The 16,423-nt window shown below is 44.4% G+C and overlaps 2 protein-coding genes across 4 annotated transcripts in view; both read right to left on the bottom strand.

Annotated features, from left to right (window-relative positions):
• Positions 1-2,757, bottom strand: part of ACTN4 (actinin alpha 4) — a 132,554-nt gene extending 129,797 nt beyond the window's left edge. The window contains exon 1 of one of the 2 annotated variants that reach the window (XM_068250593.1): positions 2,366-2,757. In XM_068250593.1, coding sequence (XP_068106694.1) covers positions 2,366-2,503 — 138 coding nt within the window. In that variant the 5' untranslated portion in view covers positions 2,504-2,757. The remainder of the gene's footprint in view (positions 1-2,365) is intronic. The other variant, XM_068250592.1, reaches the window with a different exon arrangement.
• A 4,519-nt stretch (positions 2,758-7,276) lies between these two features.
• CAPN12 (calpain 12) overlaps positions 7,277-16,423 on the bottom strand; it is a 93,671-nt gene continuing 84,524 nt past the window's right edge. For both annotated transcript variants that reach the window (XM_068250599.1, XM_068250598.1), the window contains exons 20-21: positions 15,776-15,834; positions 7,277-9,001 (exon numbers count right to left, since the gene is read on the bottom strand). In XM_068250599.1, the coding sequence (XP_068106700.1) occupies positions 8,975-9,001; positions 15,776-15,834 (86 nt within the window). In that variant the 3' untranslated portion in view covers positions 7,277-8,974. The remainder of the gene's footprint in view (positions 9,002-15,775; positions 15,835-16,423) is intronic.

Consider the following 16,423-nt stretch of genomic DNA (forward strand, 5'->3'; position numbering starts at 1 on the left):
ACAACATAAAACATCCGGAAAGAAGTACTTGTCATTTTTGATAAAATGACTCATGATGACTTCATGTCGGCACGTACAAGGCTTTCCACCAAAAATATCTTGGTTAAACCAATGCCTTCTTGGGGTGTTGGCATAAACTAACCGCCCCCATCCAAATCAAGCACATCTTGAACTTTGTACTTCAACGTAGGATGGTTTATACATCTTATAATTTCCTCTCATTCATTTCCTGGTCTCCAAGCAATAAGCCAGGCTGTAGACACTCCCTATTGGTCAACTGCCCATTTTGTATATTATTCCTCAACCCATAAAAACCTCCCAGAGTGTAAAGCAAGTTGTACTTGCCAATTAGCACACAGCTCAGTGTTCTCCCAGACATTTTTTCCGGCTGGGTGGCATGAAAAAGTAACCGGGAGATGCGCAGTGAGAGAATGCAGGGCCGGAACTTCTCTGTCCAACTCTACTTATATAGCATAGGCGATAGTGAACCGATGACAGCCGGGTTCTCGCCAAAACTAGCCGGGTAGAGCACCCGGGTAAACAGCCTGGGGAGAACACTGCAACAATTACATATATTTGTCTATAGAGGCAGTTCATGACACAGCTGTATATATACTCTGGAAAGCACTGTGGAAGAGGTCAGTACTATATAAAAATACTAAAAAAAAATATCTGGCTATCTACATTTTAAAATAGACTGGAGGGACACTGAGCTAAAGAGTCAACCCCTGAAAACGTTCCCTGCCCATCATCAATTCAAATGCCAATGGAACCATCAATTACACATTAATGGAAAATACAGTTGTAGTAGCAAGAAAAAAGGCTGCATAAAGACAAGGACTAGTATTAAGGCACTAATAAGGAATTTGCAGGATGGCTTCAACTTAGGGCAATGCCTGAAAAAGGAATGCTTGGCCACTAGATTCGATTTACCACTTTAAAGTTACCTGTTATCTAATGCAGCATATTTGGATCAAGAGAATTGTAGCCCAAGCCCATCCTATGGGAAACCAGGTTTGTTTATATTAAGTATACTGTACAATGCTCCTCAACCACCTGTGTTTGGGGAAATCAGAGTTAGATTTTATCAGATTGACATGCCACGGGAAATGTTTCCCAACTGTTTCACTTCCCACCTACCCCCAGCAAAGCAAAGAGCATGCATGCTTATTCGAACCAAGTGTGAAAGTTCAAAGCCCATTCCCAGGCAGTACTACCCAAGGGGCAGCTGAATTCAGCTCAAGTCCAGCCGCCCTTATATGTCTCTATAAGAATGTTGTCAGGTGGGGCAATAGAATTTGCAAACAACTTATGACCCTCTCCAAAAACATTCCTGAGCAGCCAGTAAGGTGCCATCAGCAGACATTCACTGCAGAGTCCTTGACTTCTTTGACTTGGAGCCTTGCCCCACCCCTTCTTGCTACTGACATACTAGCCAGATCACTATCACTAATGGATGAAAGGACCTTACCACAGGACTTTGTGGACAACTTTATGTCCACATGAGCTTATCTGGACTAAAATAAATTGTATGAATCAGTAAGTGTTGTTCTGGTTTTCCTAATTGTATATAATATGTTGAACTGCTCATGTATCCATGCTCCCCATTACTGTACAGTTTTGCACATTGTACAGCTCCTCAAAGGATGCTGACAATATATAAATAATAATAGGGAGTATTTTCACTAAATATCAATGCAGGTGTTCCAACATTTCTGCATACCTATCATAAAAGCATATAAATGCTACTGAGCATGTGCAAAGTCATAAATTAACCCCATAATGCCAATGAGCAGCATTGACCTTGCAACTCGAGTTAGCAGCCTGGGTCCTGGTGTGCAATGTCCACTATCCAAGTGGACATAGAGGTAAACATTTTTTGTTTTAACAGGAAGTTGAATGTACATGGGCTGTACAAGAACTTTGTAGGGAACTGATCAGATTTGGAAATAATTACCAGAATTATCAAGCCTTCCAAAATCCGAACAGCCCCAGTGCAAAGTTGAAGTTTAGCTCACAGGAGTTAATGTATTATTGCAAAGCAGAAAAAGTCAGAACCTAGACAGGCAAGATGACAAACAGTGCTCTGCCCCCACCTATTTGCATGAAATTGACAGACCAGCAATACTGAACAGAATCTGACAGACAGCATGCATGCACTACATCTAATCGTTTATTCAGGGAATGGAAAGTTATGCGCGCACGAGAAGACACAGAGGTTGATTTAGAAGTGGAAGAGAAGTCCAGAAACTGATCTGTTTCGCATAGCAACCAATAGGATCACGAGGACACGTCGTTGCTATGGGCAACAGCTGCCACCATCACACGTCAGCCCGCCGGGTGCACAGAGGAGTAGGTCGCTCACCTTGCGCTGTTGTTTCTCCCAGGCCGGGTCGAGCAGTAGGTCCCGGTCCCAGTCCTCTTCCTGCTCCATGTACCTCCCGTCTGGACCCAGGGTCATCTTCGGCCCACCTCCGCCGCCGGTATTGTGATAGTCCACCATGGCGGCCCGGTGAATCTAGCTAGCGGGAACAGATCGTCTAGTAACAGCGGAGGTGTCTCCCGTGTGCGAGCAGGCAGCTTCCTCTCCTCTCCTGGGATCAGCCCCGAGTGCGCATGCGCGTTGCACGTCCTTCGCCACCAAAGCGTCTACTCGCTCACCTCAACAGCGCCAGCCAATAGAGGGGACACCAGTCAGACAGAAACACACCCAGCCAGAAAGCTGACCAATGGGAGGCAGCATGGGAGTTTGCGCTCCCAACCGCTTTGCCTAGCCGTTCTGAGCGCCAATTCACAGGACTGCAGAACCACGCCCTCTTACGTCGCCGCCACACCCGTGTCACACGCCCTTAGGAGCGTTCCCGCCCTTATTCCTGTCTGCCAGGTGTCTGCATACGGTGTAGTTGGGCGCCCCTGAGTTTGGCCTTTCGGTCATGTAACTTCCGTAGACCACGACGTAGAGCTAAATATGCTCCTTAGCTGAGAGTTTGGTGCAACACTGTTATAAGTCCCGGTGCACTGCAAATATTGTTCCTTCTCTGCTTGGAGTTTGCAGTCCCCCTGAAATCACTTTCCCAGACAGTGTACGGTTCCTATAGTGTGTTGCTCAACTCCTCCTAAGCCTGGTGTGGCACTTATAGAAAGCTCAAAGTAACTATAAAAGTGACACGAGATGAAACGGGTAATATTACAAGTCCTACAAATGTGAAGTCTGTTTTCATGAAAAGCAAGTGAATGAATAGTAATAAGATTTTAATGCTAAAAAGTTGAAAGGGTCTTTGCTTATTTTTGTTTTGCAGCACAATGGGCTCTATTCTCAAAGAGCCAAAAGTACCGCAAAATTTTACCGCTAAATTCCCGCCAGCGGTAAACTCCGCATTTTTTCAGCATTCACTAACATTTTCCGCATGTTTGCCACATGCGGGGAAAAAGATGCGGAAACAGCCATTCTTGCAGGGTATGAGGGTGAACTGAATGGATTGCATTTCACTCAACAAAAGTATAATTTCTCTGAGGCTAGGTTTGCACTGCTGCGAATCCGGGCCAATTTCCCGTCCACAAATTTGGATGAGATTTTGCAGCCTATTGAAGTCAATAGGAAGCATTCGAATTTGTGGGTGGGGAAAAATCTGACGGCCTGCAGCATATTCTCGCGTCACCCGTTAGAATCCCATAGCCGTGGATAAAGGGATTCAGCTGCGAGAAGCAGGACAGCTGTGCCGGCATCGCGTCTCGCAAGACACATGCCGAGCAAAGTGGAAATGTAGCATAGAATTAGGAATTCAATAATGAATTGGTATAGTGGAAACAAAGGACTTGAGATTCCTATGCTTTTTATGTGACTTCTGCCAAGGCATTACAACACCGACAGCAGTAAAAATGTAATTGTCCTTTAAGGGAAACTTAAGTCAGAGTTAAAAAGCCAGTTTTACTTACCTGGGGATTCTACCGGCCCCCTGTAGTCGCCCTGTGCCTGCGCCGGTACTCCAGGATCCTCCAGTCCCCCGCCGTGGCTCAGTTTCAATTTTGCTGACTGAGCCTGTTGCCGGCCACTGCGCCTGCGCACCCCTGGCTGAGCGTGTTCTCGTTTGCGCTCCCATCTCCAGGAGCGTCTTATGCAGGCGCAGTATGAGAAAATCTCTATTGTAGGACTGCTCAGGACTCTCCCGGTGACGGGAGCGCAAACAAGGATGCAGTGCTCGGTGACAGGCAAAATCGGAAACTAGTACCAGGATAGGCACAGGGCGACTGCAGGGGACGGTAAAAGCCCTAGGTAAGTTAATGTTAGGCTTGTCTGGTCAATGACTATTGGTCAGGCTGTATGCCCATATGACTGACCTATAGCCCAGCCCGTAACACATGCACAAACTCCTACCTAGTACAAAACTAGTATAATCCTGCAGGTAGATGTAGCATACAGACTGACGGATAGTATCCACCAAACAGAACCAATAGCAATAATACAAAGCACAGTATCACCATTTTATATAGTCACCTGAGGCCTAGTGGATGAGGCAATCCAGATGAGTCAGATGACTGCAAGCAGGAGTAATGGCGTGGTCCGGAAACAAGCAGATTAAGCAACGGGTGATCCAATCTAAAGTAAGCGTGGTCAAGATACAAGGCAAAATCGGCAACAGAAGTCAAAAGGTTTTGTGAGCGCATACCCAGCAACAAGCCAAAAGCTATCACAGGCAATGTCTGGGGGCGCTCACCTGAGTTAAATACAAGGACTAACCAATCAGAAAGCAAAAGCATCCAAAATGACCAATGACATTACGGCAGGTCAGCTGACTCTCCATACACACACGTGGCTATTTTTTACAGCGGCGGAGCGCGTACTGGGAGCACTCCGCTGCCTATCCAATCGGAGCTGGTCGCCATGCGCTTCAGTGACGTCAGCGGCCTGCCGAGACCCAGAGACTTGAGCCTTAGCGTGGGCTGAAATGGTTAAATTAGTTTCAGTTGAGAGATAATCTACACGAGCATTTCTGTGATGCTGTTCCTAACATGGGATGTCCGCATTAGGACCCCTATACACCAAAAATAGCTTATCAACATTGCAAACACTCAATCACTGTGATGTCATCCAGATTTACACCAAGGGCATTTGCCACCATTATCATCAGTGTCTTTGCGATTGGAAGATGTGGTGATCCGAAAATGCAGTCGGAAACATGTCTGGTGTAAAAGCTCTCTTAAAGGAAAGAGATATCAAGAAAGCATTTATACCTATTATGGGCTTCCTCCAGCCCCTTGTAGGACATGGGCTCCCTCATCGTTCTTCTGGGCTGCTTCGTTGTTCCACAGTCGGCTTCAGTAAATTCCCTAGCCGCTCCTCACTGCCCACACACGGTCCCAGCTGTGCATACGCCTCAATCGCTCTCCCTTAGACGAGTGCTCTGTGCATGCACAGTTTGCTAAGATTGTAACTGCGCACAACGCTTACGGCCACGGGAATTCGATTGGGTGGTGCGTACGTAACCACACATGTGCAGTGGAGCGCAACTGTGATATTTAGCGGAGCTTAATGTCAGAGAACGGAGCAGCCCAGGAGGACGGCGAGAAAGCCCGCAGCCTACAGGGAGCTGGAGAAAGCTGATTCTGATATTCCCGTCTGTTTTATCTCAGGTACACTTTAATAAGACATTTCTATGATGGCTCTTGCATACAAGAGAGGAAATCAGGCTTGATTTTCTTAATTGTCATATAGTATTTAATATGAATAGCATTTATTTATTAGTAATGGAAATACAATGTGAACAGTTCAAAGATAGTCAAACAGTAACAAATAACACTTGATGTTTCTAAAACTGACTTTGAGGTAGGATTGTTTTCTTAAAGTGTAACTGCAATGCCATAATATCTTCAGCAGATTTGCTCAATATGTTATGACTGGGGGTCAGCCCCAAATCACAGCTACTACACCATGGTGGAATCCTGTAAAATGTTCATTTGTTTACAAAAAATTCTCATAGAAAAACCGTAAACAATATGTACACATTCAAAAACTGTATAAACTAAACACATAACATTTTTGCTTTCCCCTGGATCAACTGGGATATGTGAGAATGCAGGCCCAGAGCCTGCACAACATTCCCTTCCTCTGATACAGGGGACTATACTTCAGATCTGGTGTTTTTGTGTCTAAACTTGTTGTGGGTGTGAAGATCATGATGGCTACACTTTTTTTATGACCCTTGTGAGATGGCCCCAAGGCCGTGAAGGGCACCAAGGGGAGGCAATGGAAGGGGTGAGAACTTGGGGGGGAGGCATCAGTTTTGCCACTGCTATGTATATGTAATTTTATTTTAAATGGAACCTGTGAGGATAGACACGTAGGTGCTAACAATGCTGATCTGTTTTACAGATGTAAGTTCCGAGATCATTACCCGCTTCTTTGTGTATCACTGATTGGAAACAATTCTATGCCTTTTCCAATATAAACTGGTGGCATGTTTGCAGGACCCAATTTATACTTTTTGCCCCATTGGACTGGTTTTGTTTAAGGAGTCATCAATCTATCCTACGATCTACTTACCTGGGGCTTCCTCCAGCCCCTTGCAGCTGACGTGCCACGCCACAGCTCCTGGCAAAAAGAGCCTGGGGAGAACACTGAAACCATATTGCACTTACAAAGTTTGAAGTAAAAATACGCATATCAGTTTGAAATCAGTCCTTCACCAAGTGTCTTCACATTGCCGTCATAGACTAAAACCAAAGCGTTTTATCAGATGATCATAGGATCAGGAGCCATTGAAATCAGCTCCTGACCAACTCACGGAGCTCTGCTGTCATAGTGATGGCAGAGTAAGTGGGCTTCAGCGATGGGAGATTGGTGCTAACGGCGAGAGCGATGGGTCCATGCAGCGTGATGTCAGTGAGCCCAGTTTTTGAACCAGCAGGTTAAGATTAGAAAGAAAAAGTACCCTCACTGAGCAATAATTGTAATCAACACCAAAAATGAAGTTACAAAAATTCACAATTTTTATTGTTAATCCAAAAAACATGAACAATCATAAAAACCCAATGTGTTATAGGAAAATATGATTTCACAACAATATGAAAAATTTTTTTATCTCAACAAAAAAAAGTCAAATCATATTTTCCTAGAACACATTGGGTTTAAACATTTTGATCAGGAAGTCTGGTTATAATCAGCATTTGGGGAACTTTTTAATAATTGTTTTTATGATTGTTCATGTTTTTTGGATTAACAATAAAAATTGTGAATTTTTGTAACTTCATTTTTGGTGTTGATTACGATGATTGCTCAGTGAGGGTACTTTTTCTTTGTAATCTTAGCTATCTATAACCTACCCTAGAGCTGGATATAATTAATGCTCATGTATTTGGCTGATGTTTGAACCAGCAGGTGTCTGGTCTTTAAGGGACCAGAGGTTGCTGGTTGTTAAAGTGGAACTGAAGATAGGTGGGAAAAAAAAATCACTTACCTGGGGCTTCTTCCAGCGTATGAGAGGTATCGGTGCAGGAGACTTGGGCGCAGGATACAGCCGATATATGGAGGATTCTGCTGTTGCACAGGTTCCTGGCCGTGTTAAATACTATTCCCCCTCCAGGCTGCCATGGATGATGGGGAATTAAATAATTATTGTGTTTTAAAAGTAACTTCAGCTCAGTCTTCTGATGGTGCCGAAGTTATTCCCTGTGCGCTGCTATAGCCGTAATTCCTATTATGGCCTATGGTGGCGCCGGCTGCGCCCTAGTCTCCTACGCTGGATTAACCATGTTCGTTCTTCCAGCCCCCTGTAGCTGTCCTGTACCTGCGCTGTACTGGAACGACCCTCCATTCCCCCGCCACGGCTCACTTTCGCTACTGCTAGTCGATGGGCACTGCACCTATGTGGCCTGGCCGCGCATCCTCGTTCATGCTCCCGTCGCCGGGATCGTACTGCGTAGGTGCAGTAGAGATTTTCTCATACGGCGCCTGTGTAGGATGCTCCCAGCCACGGGAGCGCGAACGAGGAAACGCATGGCCAGGGATGCGCATGTGCAGTGGCCGTCGACTTGAAGAAATGGAGTCACGGCGTTGGACCGGAGGATCTTTGAGGACTGGCGTGGGACAGGATTGCTGCCGGGGGCTGGGAGAAGCCTCAGGTAAGTGAATCCTTTCTTTCTTTTTTTTTCTTTTTTTCTTACTACATTTATCTTCAGTTCCGATTTACACAGACTTTTTCCACACATTCTGTTGCATTGACAATGATAAGCAGCCTCTTCCAGGCTCTACACTACTGACTTGGAGGCTGTAATGCAAATAGTCTTTTTCTCTTAGTTGGATGGCTAGCTAGAGATTGTTTAGAACTTGTGTGGCTTATAACTTTTAGTACAATAAACACGTTATTTCTATTGTGAGCATAATCCATTCACACGTCATAGAATCCTCCTTTAAGAGCTTGCTACAAAAGAGAAAAAAAGTTTCCTAGAAACCTTGAAATGTATAATATTTGGAGAGAATTACTATTTTCCAGTCCCTACAAGAGTGGAGTTACACTTTAAACTAGGCTCAGAAATCCAGTTTTCCATCACTGTGGGATTCAATCCTCTGTTATGGCATAAAATTCAAGGTTTATTGCACGCATATTAAACATGGAAGTTTAATGTTCCTCTAATAAAGCTTGAATGTTATGATTCAGGAGAGGATCAGATCCCACTGGTGCATCTACACATCTCCCTGATTTCATGGACTTCAGTGTCTTGCCTATTACCAGATACAGTAAATGTACTTCTGCAGTTAGTTTAGATAAGCAGGACAGTTAAATCCTACCACAATCCTGTTATCTATTAAAACTCCATTTTCTACTCGTACTGCTTTGACGGCAGATTCTGAAGTTGAAAAATGAGGCACGTCCATCCATCATGTTCAGTCCTGCGCATTTCATGAAGAATCTTCTGTCCCAGTTCTTTGAATCGTTTGTGCTGATTGGTCTGTGCGGTTCTTCTCGATGATGTGCCTTTAACTGTATACAGCCAGCTGTAGCCACTGCAGGTAAACATAATCACAGTTAATTGATTTTTTTTTAATAAACGGATTAAAACTTAGAGAGCCCGAGATGGGCTCAAAAAAAGAAAAAAGTAGGCTACCTGATCCGGAGGGCTGAGCGCAAAAAAAAACGCCGCACCTGCGGGCCGCAATGGCCCACTTTTACTTGCATGACCCCTGGGTCACAGCGCTGCACTGAGAGACTGTTGTCTCTCATAGCGTGCAGGAGGCACGACCAGGGGGAGAGAGCTGCCCAATGGCAGCTCAGGAAACCATGTAGGAACGCACCTGGTGGGCATTTTAAACAGGTAATTCCTCTCCCCTGTGTTTACCTACAAGTTAGTGACATCTAGTCGCTAAACTTGGGGGGGGGGGGGCAGAGAGCAGCGGTTGGGGGGCACAGAGCCATGTCATTACGCAGAGAACATGGCACTGTGTCCCATCTGCCCCCCCCCCCCCCGGAAGATCCACCTCTGGAGAAACAAGGATGAAAATGAATGTGTGAGAATGAGCCCTAATGTAAACCTCCTTAGTGCTGCCGAGGCTGGATTTCTGGAAGGGCCACAAAGGCCTGGTCATTGGGCGGCTTCTGTCCAAAGGGGCAGCTGGACATGGAATAACTCAAACGCAAATCATTTAACATTAGACACCTGAAAATCCATCCCACCCTTGGCTGTCCGAAGTGTTGGGGCAACCCCCAGCTGGGCAAGTGAGAGTACTGCTGCCGGTTGGGGGGTGGGGGGGGAGTGTTTGTGGTGGGAGGCAGGTGGCGGCAACCCCACAGATTCTGCTAAACTTGATTAAAAATCGGTGCACAGTGTTCGCAAGCCAATAGATCCCTCTCTGATCAGATTCCACCAGAACTATCTAATGGTCGATCTGGTGGCCATCTATAAGTGTATGGCCACCTTTAGTCATCAATACACATACAAGCAGTGCTGACTTTTCTTATCTTTATAGCACAGCAGTAAAGCAAAACCTCTCTTTATGTTACAATGCTGGTTGGCGAATGGTGCTCTAGACAAATATTAATTTGTGATATGTAATAATTTCCTATTTAAAAAAAAAAGAATGTCAAAAATCTACTTTTAATACAGTAATGTTAGTTTTAAGCCACTTAACCGGTCCAGGCAAGAATGTTAAACACGTAGCAGTGTTTCACATTTCTGACATACATCCCTTATGCACGTGCTTTGGGCACACCCACAGAGAATGCCATATCTGACATGCTTTTAATCATATTTTCTATGATACTGATTGTTTTCAGAGGATTAAAATCCATTTGGGTGTAACAAGATCAGGTGCAGGAGGGGATGGAATGGTTTATGCTAGGAATCCTGAAACTGGTGAGGTTCAGGGATATTTTCAGTAAGATACATTTGAACTTTAGTTTACTAATCTGAAGTCTGCATGGAAGCCTGAATTATTTGCATTACAGACAATTGATTATGTTCCCCAAAATAGCCCAATCTACTGATACTTTTCTGCTGACGCTAAATCGTCATTGCATATCCAAAACCTTTCAAACACTTGAGGATTGATACAAGCCTGCAATGTTATATGGAGACTAAAATGTCTATGTACAAGATAAAAGTCAGATAAGTTTTTAGATCATAGATAATGGCCATCAATAACTTTGGTGTGTCAGTCTCCCTTTGATGGCATCTTGTTAAAGCGTACCTCTAGTCTCCTGACGCGTTGACCCTTCAAAGCTTACCGACAAGGGCTTATAGTTAGTCTGATCGGGCCGCACTCCTCTTCAAGCAGGAATGTGTCTGTACTGCACCTGCACAAGCCCAGCCAGCGCCCAGTGATTTGATGTTCCTTCCTACCCACCCCAACTAGCAACCAGTAATTTTATGTTCCCCTCCCACTCACTTGAGCCGGCATCCAGTGATTTGATGTTCCCTCCCACCCCACCAGCACCCACTGTTTAACTCTAATACCCCCCCCCCCCCAGCACCCAGTGTTTATCCCTCCCATCCCACCAGCACCCAGTGTTTATCCAACCCACCCTACCAGCACCCACTGTTTATCCAACCCACCCTACCAGCACCCAATGTTTACCCCTCCCACTTACCCCATCTATCTACCCCACCAGCAACCACTGTTTATCTTTACCATGCTCCCAACCAGCACCCAGTGTTTAATCTCCCCCCCCCCAGCAGGGGGAGGAGCCAGTGCCGGGGGAGAGAAACGGTGCCGATTGAATTCAATCCATTTGGACATTGGCCACAGTGAGACTGCCACTTCTAGATTTGACCGGCCAGAATCCGAAGTGGCCAGTCTTCGGGATTTTTGGCCGTAACATATATAATAAACCTGGTGCATCCATGGTGAAGTGGCATCTTGTGGATTATGCCCCTGTACCTCTTGTGTCTACCTGTGACCTCCTGTGTCCCCCATATGTCCGCCTCTGTCCTCCTTGTGTCCTCCGTTTGTCCTTTTGTGTCCTCCTATGCATGGGCACAGTACAGGGAGTCCCCAATATTGCGGTGGGTTGGAGGTTCGTATTGGCAGGTGTTCACAAGTCAGGAACTCTCTGCATTTGGACTATAAGACGCAGTGACTTTTTCTCCCCACTTTTGGGGGAGAGAAAGGGAGTCTTACAGTCCAAAAAATACAGTATTTAATTTTGGCTTTAGTTGGGCTTTAAAGAGAACCCGAGGTGGGTTTGAAGAATGTTATCTGCATACAGAGGCTGGATCTGCCTATACAGCCCAGCCTCTGTTGCTATCCCAAACCCCCCTAAGGTCCCCCTGCACTCTGCAATCCCTCATAAGTCACAGCCACGCTGCTGACAAACAGCTTGTCAGAGCTGGCTGTGTTTATCTCTATAGTGTCAGTCTGCTGCTCTCCCCGCCTCCTGCAGAACTCTGGTCCCCGCCTGCATCCCTTCCCTCCCTGCTGATTGAAGGGAAGGGATGGGGGCAGGGACCGGAGCTATGCAGGAGGCGGGGGAGCAGCCGAGACGACAGATGTAAACACAGCCTCACAGCACGGCTGTGATTTATGGGGGATTGCAGAGTGCAGGGGGACCTTAGGGGGTTTGGGATAGCAACAGAGGCTGGGCTGTATAGGCAGATCCAGCCTCTGTATGCAGATAACATTCTTTAAACACACCTCGGGTTCTCTTTAAAGAGAAACTCCGACCAAGAATTTAACTTTAACCCAATCAGTAGCTGATGCCCCATTTTACATGAGAAATCTATTCCTTTTCACAAACAGACCATCAGGGGGCGCTGTATGGCTGATATTGTGGTGAAACCCCTCCCACAAGAAACTGAGTAGTACTCCTGGCAGTTTCCTGTCTGTGAACCTTGCTGCATTGTGGGAAATAGCTGTTTACAGCTGTTTCCAACTGCCAAAAAAGCATACAGCAGCTACATCACCTGCCAACAGTAAAAATGTCACCATGTAATAAATGTCAGAATGTAAATCATGGATTTAAAAGATTTTACAATGGGCAAACACTGACTAAATCATTTATACATAATTATTGTAAAAATGAAGCACTTTCTTTATTACATTATTTTCACTGAAGTTCCTCTTTAAAAGTTTTTTCTGTTATAGACAATCAAGTTAACTATCGTAATAATAAAATGTACTGATTATAAATTTGGGTTTAAATGTTTTCCATCTTTCATTTGTTAAAAAAATTGGCAGTGGAAACCTAGCTAAGAAAAATTAGGGACCTTTTATTTATGTAGTGAAAATGCTCAGATTGGCCGAGATAAACTGCACACTGATAAGGTGGAGTCTGTACAACATAACCTACAGTGAGAGGGATATGGAGGCTGCCATTTTCTTTGTCTAATAAACAATGCCAGTCTGACCTCTAATGCTGGGGATACACGGTACGTTTCTGTACCGTGTATCGAGCAGCTGATGCGGCCAGCTGATAATATTCAGCAGGTCCGATGATGCTGCTCGATCCCCGCCGGCGGACAATGGCAGGGAATCGAGCGGCTGATAAGGAAGCGCCGGCGGGGACGAGCGGGAATTGATCCATTCGCTTGCGCGGCCGCCGGATCTACCCGTGTATGCCCAGCATAATACTTTTAATTGGCCCAGGTTGAGCATACTAATCCTATGCTTTGACTCTGGTCTGACTCCGATGGCTGCATGCTTGTTGCAGGGGTGTGACTCACAAACTACTAGAGCCAAAGCAGCCAGACAACTGGCATTGTTTAGAAGGGTGTGAACATGGCAACCTCCATTTTTCCACTCTCTTTAAGAAGAGTCTGAAGCCTTCAAAATTACTTGCTTACTTTTTTTTTTTAGGTAGTCCACTTCAGCATTAATGGTATAGCTGAAACGCTGCTATCCTGCGGCAAAACGAGGCCTTAATCACCCCAAAATCCCCGGGGCAAATTGACTCCCTCCTGTTAGAGGCAGAGCTGTGAGCAGTAGCTCTGCCCTCCTTGCATCAATCCCCACTGATCGCTGCCTCTCCCCCGTTCCTTTGTTTTATTTCACTGAGAGGGGTGGGGGAGAGGCAGGATTGACGCAAATGGAGGCAGAGCTACAGCGCTAAGCTCTGCCTCCCCGGGCACCAAATCCATGACTTTGAAAGTCGTGGATTTTTGCCCCTGTATTTGGGGGAGATTAAGGCCCCGTTTTGCTGCAGGATAGCGACGTTTCAGCTATGCCATTAAAGCGGGATTGTCACCATAAAAATCAAATTTCAACAGCAACTGGTCTGAGTGTATTAAGTCAGTGTTTCTCAACATTTTATTGGTATGTACCCCTTTTAAAACCCTGTACTCACCAAGTACCCCCAGCATAGTAAACCTCATCACAAGTACCCCTATTTAGTCGTAGTACATGATAATTAGTTCTAAACAATTTTCAAGCATTTACTATTGCTTTTGATTAGCTAAAACACTAATTTGGTGTTGTTTAAATAAGATTTATAATTTTCTAAAACTCCAAATTTGTTATTCTTGGTTAATTATATCAAGCCCGAGTACCCCCTGGAACCATCAGAAGTACCCCCTGGGGTACGCGTACCACACGTTGAGAACCTAGGTGATAGATACTAATCCTGCATTACTGCAAAACTTTCAAAACTTTTCTGCTGTTATGATTTGGAGTTATCACATACTTAAGGAACACTTGCCCTTTAATAGTCAGTGCCAAACAGTTGCATGCTGGGGGTTCTTTTTATCTATAATATATTCCTCCTCTTCCCTTTATTTCCCTGCCTAGCTGCCTATCTGAAACACAATCCCCTGCTTACTTGTGTTTACAAGCAAGACTGAGGTGACTCAGCGATTGGACGAGAAAAGAAAAAAAGTAAAGGGTAAAAATGACATCAGTATTTAGCCTAAACTGTGGGCAAAAGACATGGCCCCCACCAGGAACAGAATTCTCTTCATTTATTATATAAAATTCACTGAAATCAAAATGACGTGGACAGTACAATACATGTTATGTAAGTAGAATAAGTATTTATCTACTTATATACGGTATGTGTTTTTTTCCCTGGCATAGTATGGCTAACCCTACTGCTTTAAAAGCTGAAGAGGACTGCCTAAAAAAGAGGTAATTTTGTAGGCTTCAGTCTCTTTAAGTTCCTTTTAAAGCAGAATATAACCCTGCATTTCAACTTTGCTCTAAAACGTTATTTACAGCATATTATATGCAACCAGCATTTTTTTTTTTTTACTAGACCAGCATTGGAAGGGTTACACACAGAGCTTTAAAGTTCCGTGGAGAGAAATGCAGACGCATCCGAAGTTTAGATAGATACATTTAAGTAAACAATGTAACAAGTGGTGAATGTGACTCACTCTTTCTGACTGTGCAGGAGCTGGAGGACAGCCAGAGTGTGTAACATTCCTCACTCTGCATTTCTCTCCACGGAACTTTAAAGCTCTGTGTGTAACCCTTCCAATGCTGGTCTAGTAAAAAAAAAATGCTGGTTGCATATAATATGCTGTAAGTAATGTTTTAGAGCAAAGTTGAAATGCAGGGTTATATTCCGCTTTAGAGTGGACCTGAAGTATTGCACAGGAAAAAAGGGAAAACCTAGAGAAATGAACCCTGTATGTATTTAAAGAGTTTAGTCTGTCTAATCACAAGTTGTATTTTGATCTATCCCTTGGGTCACGACAGCCACGACAGATAAGCTCATTTGAAAGTACAGGCTATAAACAATATGTCTGTTCAGGTCCACTTTAAGTACAAATTTTCACTTTTGAATTCAAAAAGAAGCTTTGTTCCCTATGCTAATGTAGTGATTCTTTTAGGGCTACAGAAACAACTTCATCAAGGAAGAATTATAACATTGCACAATAATGCCAGCAAAATAATAAATGCTCACACAAATGATTAGTTAACTGTCTGTTTGAAATTACGTCACAATGATGTCAGATTCCTGGTAGGATCACTGCAAACAAATTCACTCCACATAAATTCATTAATAAAATATGAAGCAGACAAAAACACTGCAGGAATCGGTTAAAATATTTCATTCACTGGGAGATTTATTGACCACTTTTGTGGATATTTATGTATATTTTGTAGATTACTATTTCATGTCATGTGCTGATCCTTGCTCTGTGAAGGGGCCTACATCACCTCAAAAATGTTCAGCATAATTTTTTTTTTATTTTTTTTTTTTGCATTTACTAGTTAAGTGTGAGGACTTGCATTTGAAGTTATTGCAGTTTGTTGTGCCATCTGCTTTTGGTTATTGGACCTTTACATCTATGTTTCCCACCTGAGTGGGGCTGTATAGCATAAACTTTTGGTTTCCCAAATACTTACCTGACGGTAGTTTAGAGAGACAACTCCAGAGCATGCTGGGTCTGCAGCCAGGAACTTCTCTGCGGAATGTAAATGAAACTGTTAAAATCTATACTAGCATTTCATAAACGCCTGAACTCACAGAGGACTATTTCTGAATAAAACATTTACAAGAGCTAGTGCATACAAATCTACTTTCCCTTTCTTAGTAACACAGAAAAATCGCCCTCCACCTTCCTGCTTTCAGTCAGCTTCTGCTTCAAATGTCTGATTTTCTAGAAGACTGCATTGCCTTGTTTATATGTACTTAAAGGGAACCTGAGGCAGTTTGTGGGGTGGCAGATGGGACACAGAGGTGTGTTCTCTGCCTCATGACATGCCCCTGTGTCACCACAGCGCCGCGCTATGCCCCCTCCTCCCAAAATTAGCTACATTATTTGTCGCTATCTCTGAGGTAAACATAGGGAGAGGGATTTCCTGCTCAAAACGCCCGCCAGGGGCATTCCTGCAGGCTTTCCAGAGCAGCCATTGGGCAGCTCTTTCTCCCTGCCACGCTTCCCTGCAGGATGTGAGTCAGAGACACTCTCTCTCCTTCCAGCTTTGTGATCTAGGCCCCATTGTTGTTGTGTTAACCTGCTGCAAAACGGTAACGCAGGGCACACTTGCAAG

This window comes from Hyperolius riggenbachi, chromosome 8 (assembly GCF_040937935.1).
Source record: "Hyperolius riggenbachi isolate aHypRig1 chromosome 8, aHypRig1.pri, whole genome shotgun sequence".
Classification (NCBI taxonomy): domain Eukaryota; kingdom Metazoa; phylum Chordata; class Amphibia; order Anura; family Hyperoliidae; genus Hyperolius; species Hyperolius riggenbachi.